This window comes from Mobula birostris, chromosome 2 (assembly GCF_030028105.1).
Source record: "Mobula birostris isolate sMobBir1 chromosome 2, sMobBir1.hap1, whole genome shotgun sequence".
Taxonomy (NCBI): domain Eukaryota; kingdom Metazoa; phylum Chordata; class Chondrichthyes; order Myliobatiformes; family Myliobatidae; genus Mobula; species Mobula birostris.
Window position 1 is genome coordinate 166634270 of NC_092371.1, and position 15141 is coordinate 166649410.

General features: G+C 48.0%; 1 protein-coding gene across 2 annotated transcripts in view; it reads right to left on the reverse strand.

Moving 5' to 3' along the window:
* Positions 1-14312, reverse strand: part of LOC140193884 (solute carrier family 35 member F3-like) — a 93899-nt gene extending 79587 nt beyond the window's left edge. For both annotated transcript variants that reach the window (XM_072251020.1, XM_072251019.1), the window contains exons 1-2: positions 14266-14312; positions 11950-12179 (exon numbers count right to left, since the gene is read on the reverse strand). In XM_072251020.1, coding sequence (XP_072107121.1) covers positions 11950-12179; positions 14266-14312 — 277 coding nt within the window. The remainder of the gene's footprint in view (positions 1-11949; positions 12180-14265) is intronic.
* Positions 14313-15141: the final 829 nt, after the last annotated feature.

Sequence of the window (15141 nt, forward strand, 5' to 3'; positions counted from 1 at the left end):
TGGAACTGGAGTGAGATGGAACTAGAGAGATAGAGGATCTCTAGTTCAGGAGCAAGCCGAGGAGGTGCCCAAGCAATCTGGAACTCTAGCAGCTAAGTCAAAGGGCTCCAGTTGCCAGGTTCCGTCTAAGGGGAAGGCTCCAATTCCCAGGACACAAGGACCACTGCTGATGTCTGAGGATACAGACAAAAACAGACTTTGATTTGATCTCTGATTTCACTAAAGACTCTTGTGAACCTATTGATAAGACTCTGGAGTCTGCCAAATCACCCCCACTACCTAAGAAGCCTCAGGAGTTGTCCTTGGAGGAGGATTCAGGGGTAATTGCAGCACGCAAGCTGGGAGAAATCCCTTCTGTCTACGAGGATTTGGAAGAGGTCTCGACTCTTCCACTGCACTGACCCTACAAGTGTGCTGCAGATCTGCTGCCTGGTACTCGTCCTCCACAGGGTCAATTGTACACACTCTCAGGCCCAAAGAGAGGAGCTATGGGCTATATTAAGGAGGCTTTTGCCCTAGAATTCATTCGGCCCTCCACCTCTTCAGCTGGTGCTGGCTGCTTCTTTGTATAGAAAATGGATGGGGGTTTGCGGCCATGCATTGATTATTGAGGGCTGAATCACATAATGGTCAAGAATCGTTACCCTCTTCCACTCATGAACACTGCTTTCGAGATTCTCCAAGGAGCAAGAATATTCTCGAAGCTAGACTTGTGGAATACAACCTGGTTCACATAAAGGAGGGTGACGAGTGGAAGACAGCATTCAACACACCAACAGCACACTATTAGTACCTGCAGCAGTGCAGTGTTAGCTGGAGCGCAACAGAGCGTGTCGGGCACATCTTTCAGAGAAAAGCCGAAATAAACAAGCTAATTAATTAGGTGCCGCCCAGGGTGATTTGAGTATCTCAGAAACTGCTGATCTCCTGGGATTTTTACACACAACAGACTCTGGAGTTTACAAAGAATGGTGCCAAAAACAAAAAACATCCAGAAAGTGGATTTAACAAGATGTTTTTACTCACAAAACAGCCACTCGCTGGACTTCCAGGTAGGAGGAGGCGAGGCAGGTGAAGGAGCGAGTGCGGGGATTGGCTGAGAAGGAGCGGCTGATTTAAAAAGCCAGTCGTAAGCAGCGAGCTAACCAGACCTTCCAGGTCGGAGCAGGCGTGGCAGGTGAAACTAATTAATCAAATTATCAGCTGATATAAGCAAGGCTCGCTCTAGGGGAGCGGCCTTGTCGAGGGAAGTGTCTTGTGAGAAAAGTGCGAGTCTTTGGCTCGGGAGTCTTCAGCGAGGAGGCTGAGAGTGGAGACTACGCCACAGTTGGAGAGGGTGAGAAGTGGAGAAGAGATGACCGCTGGGCTGATTGAGTGTGCTGCGTGCATGATGTGGGAGGTCAGGGACACTGATAGTGCCTCTGGCTCCTGCACCTGCAGAAAATGTGTCCAGATTCAGCTTCTGAAGGACAATGTTGCAGCACTGGAGAGGTAACTAGATGACGTTAGGTTCATCCGGGAGAACGAGAGTTTTCTGGACAGGACCTATGGTGAGGTCGTTACATTCAGGATATAGGAAGAGAGAAGAAGGACGATAATGAGTAAGGAAAGGATGCTTAAAGTACAGGAGACCCCGGGAGATGTGCCTCTCGTAAACAGGTTCTCCCTCTTGGAAGCTGTCAGGACAGAAGACAGTGCCAGTCTGAGAGGCGGATGGGTCTGTGAGTCAACAATTGGCGCTGAGGCAAAGCCGAGGAGACAGACGTCAGGCAGAGTCGTGGTAGTAGGGGACTCCATAGTGAGAGGTACAGAAAGGGGTTTCTGTGGCAACAGGCGAGATTTAAGGATGGTGTGTTGCCTCCCTGGTGCCCGGATCCAGGATGTCACGGACCGATTGCAGGGAATCCTCAAGAGTGAAGGTGAACATCCGGAAGTGGTGGTGCATGTCGGCACAAATGACGTCGGGAGGAAGAGGAAAGACATTCTACAGCGTGACTTCAGAGAACTCGGAAGAAGGCTGAAAAGCAGGACTTCCAGGGTGGTTATCTCCGGTTTGCTTCCAGTTCCCCGTGCTGGAGTGGTCAAGAACAGGGAGATAATGGATCTGAATCTGTGGCTGAGGAACTGGTGCAGGAATCGAGGATTTACATTCTTGGACCACTGGGGTATGTTTCGGGGTAAGGATGAATTGTACAAAAGGGACGAGTTGCACCTTAATAAGCGGGGCACCAGCATTCTGGCAGCCAGGTTTGCCTCTGCAACACAGGTGTGTTTAAACTAAGTAGTGGGGGGAGGGGACGAACTGGAAACATAAGGATGAAGATAAAGGGGAAGTGAGAATAAGAAAAGTTAAGAATGACAGCAGAATCAACAGAGCTGAAAGCTCAAGAAGGGATCGTACAGTATGGCCAAGTGAAATAGGAATTGAAATGGGAGGTGAGGGGAGTAATGAGTTAAAAGTATTCTATATGAATGCACGGAGTATAAGAAATAAAGTGGATGGGCTTGAGGCACAGTTGGAAATTGGTAAGTATGATGTTGTGGGAATAACAGAGACATGGCTTCAAGTGGACAGGGCCTGGGAAATGAATATTCAAGGGTATATGTCCTATCGAAAGGACAGACTGATGGGCAGAGGGGGTGGGGTGGCTCTGTTGGTGAGGAATGATATTCAGTCCCTTGCGAGGGGACATAGAATCAGGAGGCGTAGAGTCAGTATGGATAGAACTGAGAAATTCTAAAGGTAGAAAGACCCTAATGGGAGTTATCTACAGGCCCCCAAACGGTAGTCTGGATGTAGGGTGTAAGTTGAATCAAGAGTTAAAATTGGCATGTCGCAAAGGTAATGCTACAGTTGTTATGGGGGACTTCAACATACAGGTAGACTGGAGGAATCAGGTTGGTACTGGACCCCAAGGAAGGGAGTTTGTGGAGTCCCTCCGAGATGGATTCTTAGAACAGCTTGTACTGGAGCCTACCAGAGAGAACACAATTCTAGATTTAGTGTTGTGCAATGAACCGGATTTGATCAGGGACCTCGAGGTAAAGGAGCCATTAGGAGGTAGTGACTATAATATGATAAGTTTTAATCTACAATTTGAGAAGGAGAGGGGAAACTCGGAAGTGTCAGTATTACAGTTGAACAAAGGGAACTATGGTGCTATGAGGGAGGAGCTGGCCAAAGTTCAATGGAACAATACCCTAGCAGGGATGACAGTGGAACAGCAATGGCAAGTGTTTCTGGGAATAATGCAGAAGGTGCAGGATCAGTTCATTCCAAAGAGGAAGAAAGATCCTAAGGGGAGTAAGGGGAGACCGTGGCTGACAAGGGAAGTAATGGACAGTATTAAAAATAAAAGAGAAGAAGTATAACATAGCAAAGACGAGTGGGAAGCCGGAGGATTGGGAAACTTTTAAAGAGCAACAGAAGGTAACTAAAAAGGCAATACGCAGAGAAAAAATGAGGTACGAAGGTAAACTAGCCAAGCATATAAAGGAGGATAGCAAAAGCTTCTTTAGGTATGTGAAAAGGAAAAAAAATAGTTAAGACCAAAATTAGGCTCTTGAAGACAGAAACGGGTGAATTTATTATGGGGAACAAGAAAATGGCAGATGAGTTGAACAGGTACTTTGGATCTGTCTTCACTAGGGAAGACACAAACAATCTCCCAGATGTAATAGTGGCCAAAGGACCTAGGGTAATGGATGAACTGAAGGAAATTTATATTAGGCAGGAAATGGTGTTGGATAGGTTGTTGGGTCTGAAGGCTGATAAGTCCCCGGGACCTGATGGTCTGCATCCCAGGGTACTTAAGGAGGTGGCTTTAGAAATCATGGACGCATTGGTAATCATTTTCCAATGTTCTATAGATTCAGGATCAGTTCCTGTGGATTGGAGGGTGGCTAATGTTGTCCCTGTCTTCAAGAAGGGAGGAAGAGAGAAAACAGGGAATTATAGACCGGTTAGCCTGACGTCAGTGGTGGGAAAGATGCTGGAGTCAATTATAAAAGATGAAATTACGACACATCTGGATAGCAGTAACAGGATCGGTCCGAGTCAGCATGGATTTACGAAGGGGAGATCGTGCTTGACTAATCTTCTGGAATTTTTTGAGGATGTAACTATGAAAATTGACAAGGGAGAGCCAGCGGATGTAGTGTACCTGGACTTTCAGAAAGTGTTTGATAAAGTCCCACATAGGAGATTAGTGGGCAAAATTAGGGCACATGGTATTGGAGGCAGAGTACTGACATGGATTGAAAATTGGCTGGCTGACAGAAAACAAAGAGTAGCAATTAATGGGTCCCTTTCGGAATGGCAGGCGGTGACCAGTGGGGTACTGCAGTGTTCAGGGCTGGGACCGCAGCTGTTTACAATATATATTAATATATATTAAAAGTAACATAAGCAAATTTGCCGAAAACAAAGATGGGTGGCAGTGTGAAATGTGAGGAGGATGTTATGAGAATGCAGGGTGACTTGGACAGGCTGGGTGAGTGGGCAGATGCATGGCAGATGCAGTTTAATGTGGATAAATGTGAGGTTATCCACTTTGGTGGTAAGAACGAGAAGGCAGATTATTTTCTAAATGGAGTCAAGTTAGGAAAAGGGGAAGCACAACGAGATCTAGGTGTTCTTCTACATCAGTCACTGAAAGCATGCATGCAAGTACAGCAGGCAGTGAAGAAAGCTAATGGCATGCTGGCCTTCATAACAAGGGGAATTGAGTATAAGAGCAAAGAGGTCCTTCTGCAGCTGTACAGTACCCTGGTGAGACCACACCTGGAGTACTGTGTGTAGTTTTGGTCTCCAAATTTGAGGAAGGACATTCTTGCTATTGAGGGAGTGCAGCGTAGGTTCACAAGGTTAATTCCCAGGATGGCGGGACTGTCATATGTCGAAAGATTGGAGCGACTAGGCTTGTACACTCTGGAATTTAGAAGGCTGAGAGGGGATCTTATTGAAACATATAAGATTATTAAGGGATTGGACATGCTGCAGGCAGGAAGCATGTTTCCGCTGATGGGTGAGTCCAGAACCAGAGGCCACAGTTTAAGAATTAGGGGTAGGCCATTTAGAACGGAGTTGAGGAAAAACTTTTTCACCCAGAGAGTGGTGGATATATGGAATGCTCTGCCCCAGAAGGCTGTGGAGGCCAAGTTGACTCCAGGAGGAATGACGTCACTGGCTTGAGGGGAGCCAAGAACTCTTTCATTGTATGGACAGACCACAAGAACCTGGCTTATATTCAGGAGGCCAAAAGACTGAATTCTAGGCGGGCCAGGTGGTCCCATTTCTTTAACCATTTTAATTTCATTCTGACCTTTCAACCGGGGTCAGAAAACCAGAAACCAGATGCCTTGTCCTGTCAGTTTGATGAACGCTGTCTAGAAAACCAGCCTACCACCATTTTGCCCCTAGCCAAGGTGAAAGCGTCAATTCATTGGGAGATCAACACACTTGTTCGCAAAGCCCAGGCACTAGGGAAGATTCCTCAGAATGGCCCTCCAGGTTCCTAGTCCTGTCCAGTCTCAGGTTTCTCAATGGGAACATGTGTCGAGACTGCCATCCCACCCAGGGATTGCCAGGACATTCAAGCTCATTACGAGAAGCTATTGGTGGCCTGGAATGGTGAGGGAGCTCCATCAGTACGTGCCGGCAGCCCAGCCGTGCACCCAGAGCAAGCACCCTGCACCCAGCCTCAAGGGCTCCTTCTCCCTCTACCTGTTCCGGAAAGACCACGGGCTCACATCTCCATGGACTTTGTCACGGGCCTTCCTCCTTCCAAGGGGAAGGCCATCGTCATGGTAAATGTGGATCCTTTTTCAAAGACCTGCAAATTCATTGCCTTGGACAGACTACCATCTGTGGCTGAGGTGGCCGAAATTGTCCTGCACCAGGTCTTCAGAATCCACGGTTTTCCAATGGACATTGTGTCGTACCGCAGTCCGCAATTTGCATCATGTTTTTGGAAGAAGTTCTGTAAGCTGATTGGGGCAACAGCAAGTCTTTCCTCTGGGTTTCACCCATAATCAAACGGCCAGAAGGAGCGGGTGAACCAAGGCATGGAATGAATCCTAAGATGCCATCCTCTGAACGACCAGACGAGTTGTGCAACCATTTGATGTGGTCAGAAGTCACCCACAACACTTCATGGCACTCAGTACACAGGATGCCTCCTTTCGAATGCCAGTTTGGGTATTCTCCACCATTCTTCTCTCAGCAGGAGGCTGAGGTTGGGGATCCTGTGGCCGAAGACCTCATCTGATGCTGCAAAGGAAAATGGACTAGGGCAGGGGAGATTTTGTTAGTTTCGATCTGGAAGGTTGAAATTAAGGCTAACAGCAAGAGAAGAGAGAGGCCAGTTTTGCAGCCTGGGCAACAGGTCTGGCTGCCGACTCAGGATTTGCCTCTCTGGGTGGAGTCTAAGAAATTCATGCCCAAGTTCAGTGGACCATCCTCAAGAAATGGTGGCTTACACCTTGCAGCTCAAGATCAATTCCTCATTTCCAAACTGAAACCTGTGAACACCAGCCCTCTAGCCCCGCCACCATCGGTCCCACTGCCCCCCAGGTCTGGAGGTGGGGAACGGATCTTCATCGTGAGAAGAATTTTGGATTCACCGACTGTTCGGGTGTTTGGCAGTTCCTTGTGGACTGGGAAGGATTTGGACCCGAGGAATGGTGCTGGGTCCCTGAAAGAGACATCTTGGATCTGGCTCTCACTCATCATTGTGTCTCTCAGAAGCAAGGGTCATCAGGAGTTGGCCGTAGGGGAGGGAGTCCTATTATGATACACACCAGGGTTTAGATGCTTTAAAGATCAGGCCACCGCACTAATTGGCAGCCATGTTTTGGTGCCAGGATTTAATATTTAAAGAGCACCTGAACTGAGGTTCGGTGCTCAAACGTCAGCTCAGTTTTGGATTCCCATCTTGCATCTAGTTTAGAACCCTGTCTTCATCTCAGTGTTGTATCGTGCCTTGACTTTAGACTCAGATACACCAGAACTTGGGTCCTAACCATCCTCGTCTAGGTCTCTTGTCACAACAGAACAGGACACTAATCAGCCCTTGCGATCTATACTGACTATCTGGGAAGCAAGCCTAATCAATCCCACTCCGCTCTCCCTGTCATTAAAAACACACTACAGACAGCCTCCTGTCCGGATACATCACGGCTTGGTCTGGTAACCGCTCCGTCTGAGACCACAGGGAGTTGTGGACACAGCTCAGACATCACGGAAACCAGCCTCCCCTCTGTGGACTCTGCCTACACTTCCCGCTGTCTCGATAAAGCAGCTGGCGAGGTCAAAGACCCTCCTCTCTCCTTCCATTGAATACAGATAAAAGCTTGAAACAACAAACCACCAGGCAAAAGGACAACTATTCCGCTGTTATAAAGCTCTTGAATGGACCTGCTGTATGATAAATATAGATCCTCATCGATAAATGTAGATCCTCATCTCTCTGTCTACACCGCCATGACCCTTGCACCTTATTGTCTTCCCACATTGCACTTTCTCTCTGACAAGAACACAACTTTCTGCATTCTGTTCCTGTTCTTCCCTCTGTACTATCTCGCTGTGCTTACGTTAGTAATGATCTTCCCTCTGTACTATCTCGCTGTGCTTACGTTAGTAATGATCTTCCCTCTGTACTATCTCGATGTGCTTATGTTAGTAATGATCTTCCCTCTGTACTATCTCGCTGTGCTTATGTTAGTAATGATCTTCCCTCTGTACTATCTTGATGTGCTTATGTTAGTAATGATCTTCCCTCTGTACTACCTCCATGTGCTTATGTTAGTAATGATCTTCCCTCTATACTATCTCCATGTGCTTATGTTAGTAATGATCTTCCCTCTGTACTACCTCCATGTGCTTATGTTAGTAATGATCTTCCCTCTGTACTACCTTGATGTGCTTATGTTAGTAATGATCCACCCTCTGTACTACCTCGCTGTGCTTATGTTAGTAATAATCTTCCCTCTGTACTACCTCCATGTGCTTATGTTAGTAATGATCTTCCCTCTGTACTACTCGATGTGCTTATGTTAGTAATGATCTTCCCTCTGTACTATCTCGATGTGCTTATGTTAGTAATGATCTTCCCTCTGTACTACCTCCATGTGCTTATGTTAGTAATGATCTTCCCTCTGTACTACCTCCATGTGCTTATGTTAGTAATGATCTTCCCTCTGTACTACCTCCATGTGCTTATGTTAGTAATGATCTTCCCTCTGTACTACTCGATGTGCTTACGTTAGTAATGATCTTCCCTCTGTACTATCTCGATGTGCTTATGTTAGTAATGATCTTCCCTCTGTACTACCTCCATGTGCTTATGTTAGTAATGATCTTCCCTCTATACTATCTCCATGTGCTTATGTTAGTAATGATCTTCCCTCTGTACTACCTCCATGTGCTTACGTTAGTAATGATCTTCCCTCTGTACTACCTCGCTGTGCTTATGTTTGTAATGATCTTCCCTCTGTACTACCTCCATGTGCTTATGTTAGTAATGATCTTCCCTCTGTACTACCTTGATGTGCTTATGTTAGTAATGATCCACCCTCTGTACTACCTCGCTGTGCTTATGTTAGTAATAATCTTCCCTCTGTACTACCTCCATGTGCTTATATTAGTAATGATCTTCCCTCTGTACTACTCGATGTGCTTATGTTAGTAATGATCTTCCCTCTGTACTATCTCGATGTGCTTATGTTAGTAATGATCTTCCCTCTGTACTACCTCCATGTGCTTATGTTAGTAATGATCTTCCCTCTGTACTACCTCCATGTGCTTATGTTAGTAATGATCTTCCCTCTGTACTACTCGATGTGCTTATGTTAGTAATGATCTTCCCTCTGTACTATCTCCATGTGCTTATGTTAGTAATGATCTTCCCTCTGTACTATCTCGATGTGCTTATGTTAGTAATGATCTTCCCTCTGTACTACTCGATGTGCTTATGTTAGTAATGATCTTCCCTCTGTACTACCTCGCTGTGCTTATGTTAGTAATAATCTTCCCTCTGTACTACCTCCATGTGCTTATGTTAGTAATGATCTTCCCTCTGTACTACCTCCATGTGCTTATGCTAGCAATGATCTGCCTGCATACCACGCAAAACAAACCTTTTCTGTCTACTCTTGTACATTTGACAATAATAAATCGATTACTCTCTCTCGCATAGAGGCCTCTTCCTCTCCATTGACTCTTTATTGGTGTTGTCAACTCTGGTGGGGAAAGGGAGAGAGAAACACCAGGTGATAGGTGAAACTTGGAGGGGGAGGGATGAAGTACAGAGCTGGGAAGTTGGTTGGTGAAAGAGACAGAAAGCCATGGCAGAAAGCAAAAGGGGGACTTCTTTCTTTCTTCCATACCTTCTGTCTCTTTCACCAATCAACTTTCCAGCTCTTTACTTCATCCCTCCCCCTCCAAGTTTCACCTATCACCTGGTGTTTCTCTCTCCCCTCCCTCCACCTTTAAAATCTACTTCTCAGCGTTTTTTCTCAAGGCCCGAAACGTCGACTGTCCTTTTTCCCATAGGTGCTGCCTGGCCTGCTGAGCTCCTCCAGCATCTTGTGTGTGTTGCCTGGATTTCCAGCATCTGCAGATTTTTTTCTTTGTTTGTACATACACTCCAAGTTGGAACAGAGATGAGGAGGAATTTCTTTATCCAGAGTGTGCTGAATCTGTGGAATTCATTGCCACAGATGGCTGTGGAGGCCAAGACAGTGAGTGTATTTAAAGCAGAGATTGACAGGTTCTTGATTAGCCAGGGTTCGAAGGTCACAGGGAGAAGGCAGAAGAATGGGTTCGAGAGGGATAATAAATCAGCCATGATGGAATGGCACGGCAGATTTGATGGGCTGAATGGCCTACTCCTGCTCCTATGCCTTATGCTCTTACAGTTAAGGGATACTCTATTGACTGAGCAGGGGATAAAGACAAGGGTGGTCACACTGACGCTGATAAATTACCAGCTGAGTCAGCAAAACAGTTGGGGACAGTTTTAACGACCATTTTTTTCAGGAAGGATACAACTTCTGTAGAGGAGAGAGAAGACCTACGAGGTTTTCCCAGGACTGGAGGATTGGAGCAGGGAGATCCCACACCAGCAGGTTCAGGAACAGTCATTACCCATCAACCATCAGGCCCCTGATCTGTGTGGCTAACTTCAGTCACCCCAACACTGAACGGATTCCACAACCTACAAACTCACTTTCAAGGACTTGACAACTCATGTTCTCTATTATTACCTGCTTTATATGCACAGTTTGTCTTCTTTTGCACATTGATTGTTTGTCAGTTTCCATTTATGTATAGTTTTTCATAAATCTATTATATTTCTTTATTTTCCTGTACATGCCTGCAAGATTTACAAGGTGGTGTATGGTGACAAATGTGCTTTGACTTTGGAGAGACTGGATTGGCTGCGGATGTTTCCCGTGGGAGGGGCGGGATTGAAATGATGAGTGTAAGACTGAGGGTCTCAGAGTGAATGGAGGTGGGGGGGTCCCTCACTCAGTGGGAGGGGCGGGATTGAAATGACGAGTGTAAGACTGAGGGTCTCAGAGTGAACGGAGGTGGGGGGGGGGATCCCTCACTCAGCAAATAAGCCAATAGCAACGACCCTTAGATTTAAAGTAAGTTAACCAACCGAGCCACATGTCTTTGGAATGTGGGAGAGGCCGGGGGAAATCCATGTGGTCACACAGAGAACATACAAACTCCACACACACAGACAGTGCCCGGAGTCGGGATCGAACCAAGCTAGCTGGAGCTGTGAGGAAGTGCCACCGACTGCTAGTTCTGTAGGATAACACGGTTGTGAGGCATTCACTGGATGCCCCGACTGTAATACATTTCCCTTTCCTTGACTGAGCAGAGCCCTTGTGCCGACTGCAATAGTGTGCCACAGTACTGGTGTGCAGCAGAAAAAAGGACACACACAGGTTTCTAGCTTCAATGAAACCTGCACTGGAGGAATTGGGAAGGGCAGGGATGTGACGCAATGGAAAGCTGGGGGACATTCCGACTGAAGAGTGAAATGTCCAACCAACACCCAGGAGGCGCTCTTCAGTAACGGACTGGTTAGCGTAACACTCTGAAGTACCAGTGACTCAGTTTCAATTCCCAACACTCTCTGGAAGGAGTTTGTACCTTTCCCCAGTGCCCGCGTGGATCTCCTTCGGATACTCTGCTTTCCTCCCACACTGCAAGGACGTACGGGTTAGTGTTAGTGAGTCGTGTGCAGGCTGTGTTGGCGTTAAAAACACGGCAACACTGGTGGGCTGTCCTAACACCATCCTGGGACTCTGTTAGTTGTTGATGCAAACAACACATTTCACGGTATGCTTCGATGCACATGTGACAAATAGAGCTAATCTTTAATCATTGAACTCCCACCAACTCTCGCCCCTCAGCCACATGCAGCCAATGAACCTGCACTCTTTGGGATGTGGGTGGAAAACATGAGCTCCTGGAGTAATCTCTGTGGTCGTGGGGAGAACGTGCAGACTCCACGCAGACAGCAGCGGAGTTTGGGATTGAACCTGGGGTACTGGAGCTATGAGGCAGTGGCTTTACACCCTACATTCCCGCACCAGCAGGCACAGGAGGAGCTTCTTCCCTGAGGCTGTGACACTGCTGAACCTCACACCACAGCGCTAAGCAGTATTGCATCCATATTGTACCGTCTCAGTACTTTTATATTTGTGTGCTGTAGCACTTTTTTTATTCGCAGTTATTTTGTAAATAACACCATTCTTTGCACTTCTGGTCAGATGTTAAATGCATTTCATTGGCTTTGTATCTGTACTCGGCACAATGACAATAAAGTTGAATCTAATCTAGTCTAATCTACACCACTCTGCCACACATATCATGTGTAGGAAGACAATGCTGGGCGGAACCAAATAGAAAGCATACAAGAGACTCACTGGGGAGGCGGAGAGACCAGGGCTGGTAACCATAATAGCCAGTGATGCGCAGGATACGCTCCTCGATGGAAGTCAGGCCACCGGCACAGGCGCTGTTCAGGTCCTCGAACGATCTTGACAACTTCTCCTCCTTAATGCACTCATCCACCACCAGGTAGTTGAGCTGTCGGAGGTGCGGACTGATGTCTGACAACCTGCGGGGACTCACATCCGGAGAGCGGAGCTTCACCCTGCGCAGGAAGGCAGAGGAACAACTGAGTACAACCATCTCCTAAAGACAGCCGTGGGACCATCTCACAGATGACAGTGGACTGTTGAGACTGTGCTACACAGAACACTGAAACAGTGTGACTGTACTACAGGTGACAGTGGAGTGCTGAGACTGTGCTACAGTTAACAATGGAGCGGTGATACTGTGTTACAGACAATAGTGGAGCAATGGGTCTGTGCTACAGGTGACAATGGAACAGTGAGTCTGTGCTACAGGTGACAGCAGACTGTTGAGACTGGGCTTCAGGGGCCAGTGGAGTGTTCAAACTGTGCTACAGGGAACAGTGCAGTGTTGAGACTAGGATACAGGTGACAACAGAGTGTTGAGACTATGCTACACGGGCCAGCAGAGTGGTGAGACTGTGCTACAGGCAATAGCAAAATGATGAGTCTGTGTTACCTGTAGCACATACTCACCACTCAGCTATTACCTGTAACACAGTATCACCGCTCCATTGTCACCTATAGAATGATGAATCTGTGCTACAGTTGAGAGTGGAGTGGTGAGACTTCTGCAGGTGATAGCACAGCAGTGAGACTGTTGTACAGGTGACTGTGGAACCATGAAACTGTACTAAAGGTAACAAAGGAGTAGTGAGACTGTGCTACAGGTGAGAGTGAAGTGGTGAGACTGTGCTACAGGTGATAGTGGAGTGGTGAGACTTCTGCAGGTGATAGCGGAGCAGTGAGACTGTGCTACAGGTGATAGCGGAGCAGTGAGACTTTTACAGGTGATAGTGGAGCCGTGAGACTGTTGTACAGGTGACTGTGGAACCATGAGACTGTACTAAAGGTAACAAAGGAGTAGTGAGACTGTGCTACAGGTGAGAGTGATGTAGTGAGACTATTGTATAGTTGAGAGTGGAGTTGTGATAGCAGATGGTAAGACTGTGCTACAGGTGACAGGGCGGTGGTGAGACAGTTGAAGAGGTGAGAGTGGAGCAGTGAGACTGTTCTACATGTGATAGCAGAGTGTTGAGACTGTTCTATAGATAACTGTAGAACCGTGAGACTGTACTACAGGTTACAAAGGAGTAGTGGGACTGCTCTACAGGTGACAGTGTAGTGGTGAGACTGTTCTACAGGTGAGAGTGGAGCAGTGAGACTGTTCTACAGAAAACTGTAGAAACCCTGAGACTGTACTACAGGTTACAAAGGAGTAGTGGGACTGTTCTACAGGTGAAAGTGGAGCAGTTAAACTGTGCTACAGATGACTGTGGAACCATGAGACTGTACTACACATAACAAAGTAGTCAGACTGTGCTGCAGGTGACAGTGTATGCTGAGACTGTTGTATGGATGACAGTGGAATGGTGAGACTGTTCTACAGGTGAGAGTGGAGCAGTGAGATTGTTCTACAGATAACTGTAGAACCCTGAGACTGTACTACAGGTTACAAAGGAATAGTGGGACTGTGCCACATTTGAGAGTGGAGCAGTGAGACTGTGCTACAGGTGAGAGTGGAGCAGTAAGACTGTACTACAGGTGATAGCATAGAGGTGAGACTGTACTACAGGTGATAGCATAGTGGTGAGACTGTGCTACAGGTGAGAGTGGAGCAGTGAGACTGTACTACAGGTGAGAGTGGATTGGTAAGACTGTACTACAGGTGATAGCATAGTGGTGAGACAGTTGTAGAGGTCAGAGCAGAGCGCTGAGACTGTGCCACAGATGACTGTAGAACCCTGAGACTATACTACAGGTTACAAAGGAGTAGTGGGATTGCGCTACAGGTTGCAGGACAGATTTGTGCCTACGGTACAGGTCACGGGAGAAGGTGTGGTGTAGTTCCCACGGGAGGGGTATGACCGTGGAACATGTCGCGTGGAAAGGGTCTGTTCACAATTCTGAAGAACGAGACCACGTAATACGGATTAGGGACCCAGTAAAAGTCAGGGACAGATACCCCGCTACCCGTTCCCAGACTGCTACCGACCGCGGTACCCGGTGGGGCCACCGTCGGCGACGGCCGCCTGCTCACGTTTCTTAGTGCGAGAACAATCCTGCCCCCCCCCCACCCCACTGCACCGCGCTCCATCTACTTACGCCAGCGAGGACTTGGTACTGCCGTCCCGGTACTCGCGGACCCCCATCGCGCTGGAGCGGCCGGGACGGGACAGGACGAGGGGCCGTCGGCGCCGAAGGACAGCGGTCGAGATTCGCCTGTAAGAGTTGGTCAACAGCGAGCGAAAGCCGACTGCCCCTCCTCTCACTGCCTCCCCCCTTTCCCCCTGCCGCCTCCTCCGCTGCCGTCTCTTTCTCTGTCTGTCTCAGAGGTGTTGTACCTCTGTCTGCAGCGGGGGGAGCGGTGCCAGACCGACGAGCTTGCAGACCGAGGGGCAGAGGGGACCGGAGACACTCTCCCCAACACCCCTCACAAAAAAAATCCTTCTGGGAGTCAAAGCCGGCGGGTGCGGGTACGGCTCCAGGAGGGCGCAGATTTCTTTGCCAAGTCTTTTCTACCATCTGCATTTATTGCCCGATCCGAATTGCCCCTCAGAAGGTGGGTGAGGGAGGGGAGTCGCCTCACTGAGCTGCCACCGTCACCAATAGCGAGGGTCTCGAGGAGGGAGTTCCATAGTTCACATCTGACGGCGGGTTGTGGCGGGGGGGGGGGGGGGGAGCCTGAGGGTGGTGGTGCTCTCTTGCACCTGAAATCCCCCGGTCCTTCCCGGTGATCTTGGCCTGAAACCTCGACTCCAGGCGTGCTACCTGACCCGCTGAGTTCCTCCAGCATTTTGTGTGCGTTGCTCTGAATTCCCCGATCTGCACAATCTCTTGTGTACGTTGAGGTAGGCCAAGGTGAAACAATAGCAATCCAGAAAAAAAAGTGTTACGGCTACGTAAAGAGTGCAGTGCAGGTCAACGATAAAGTACAGGATGGTAACGAGGTTGGTCAAGGGCCCATCTTGTACAAGAATC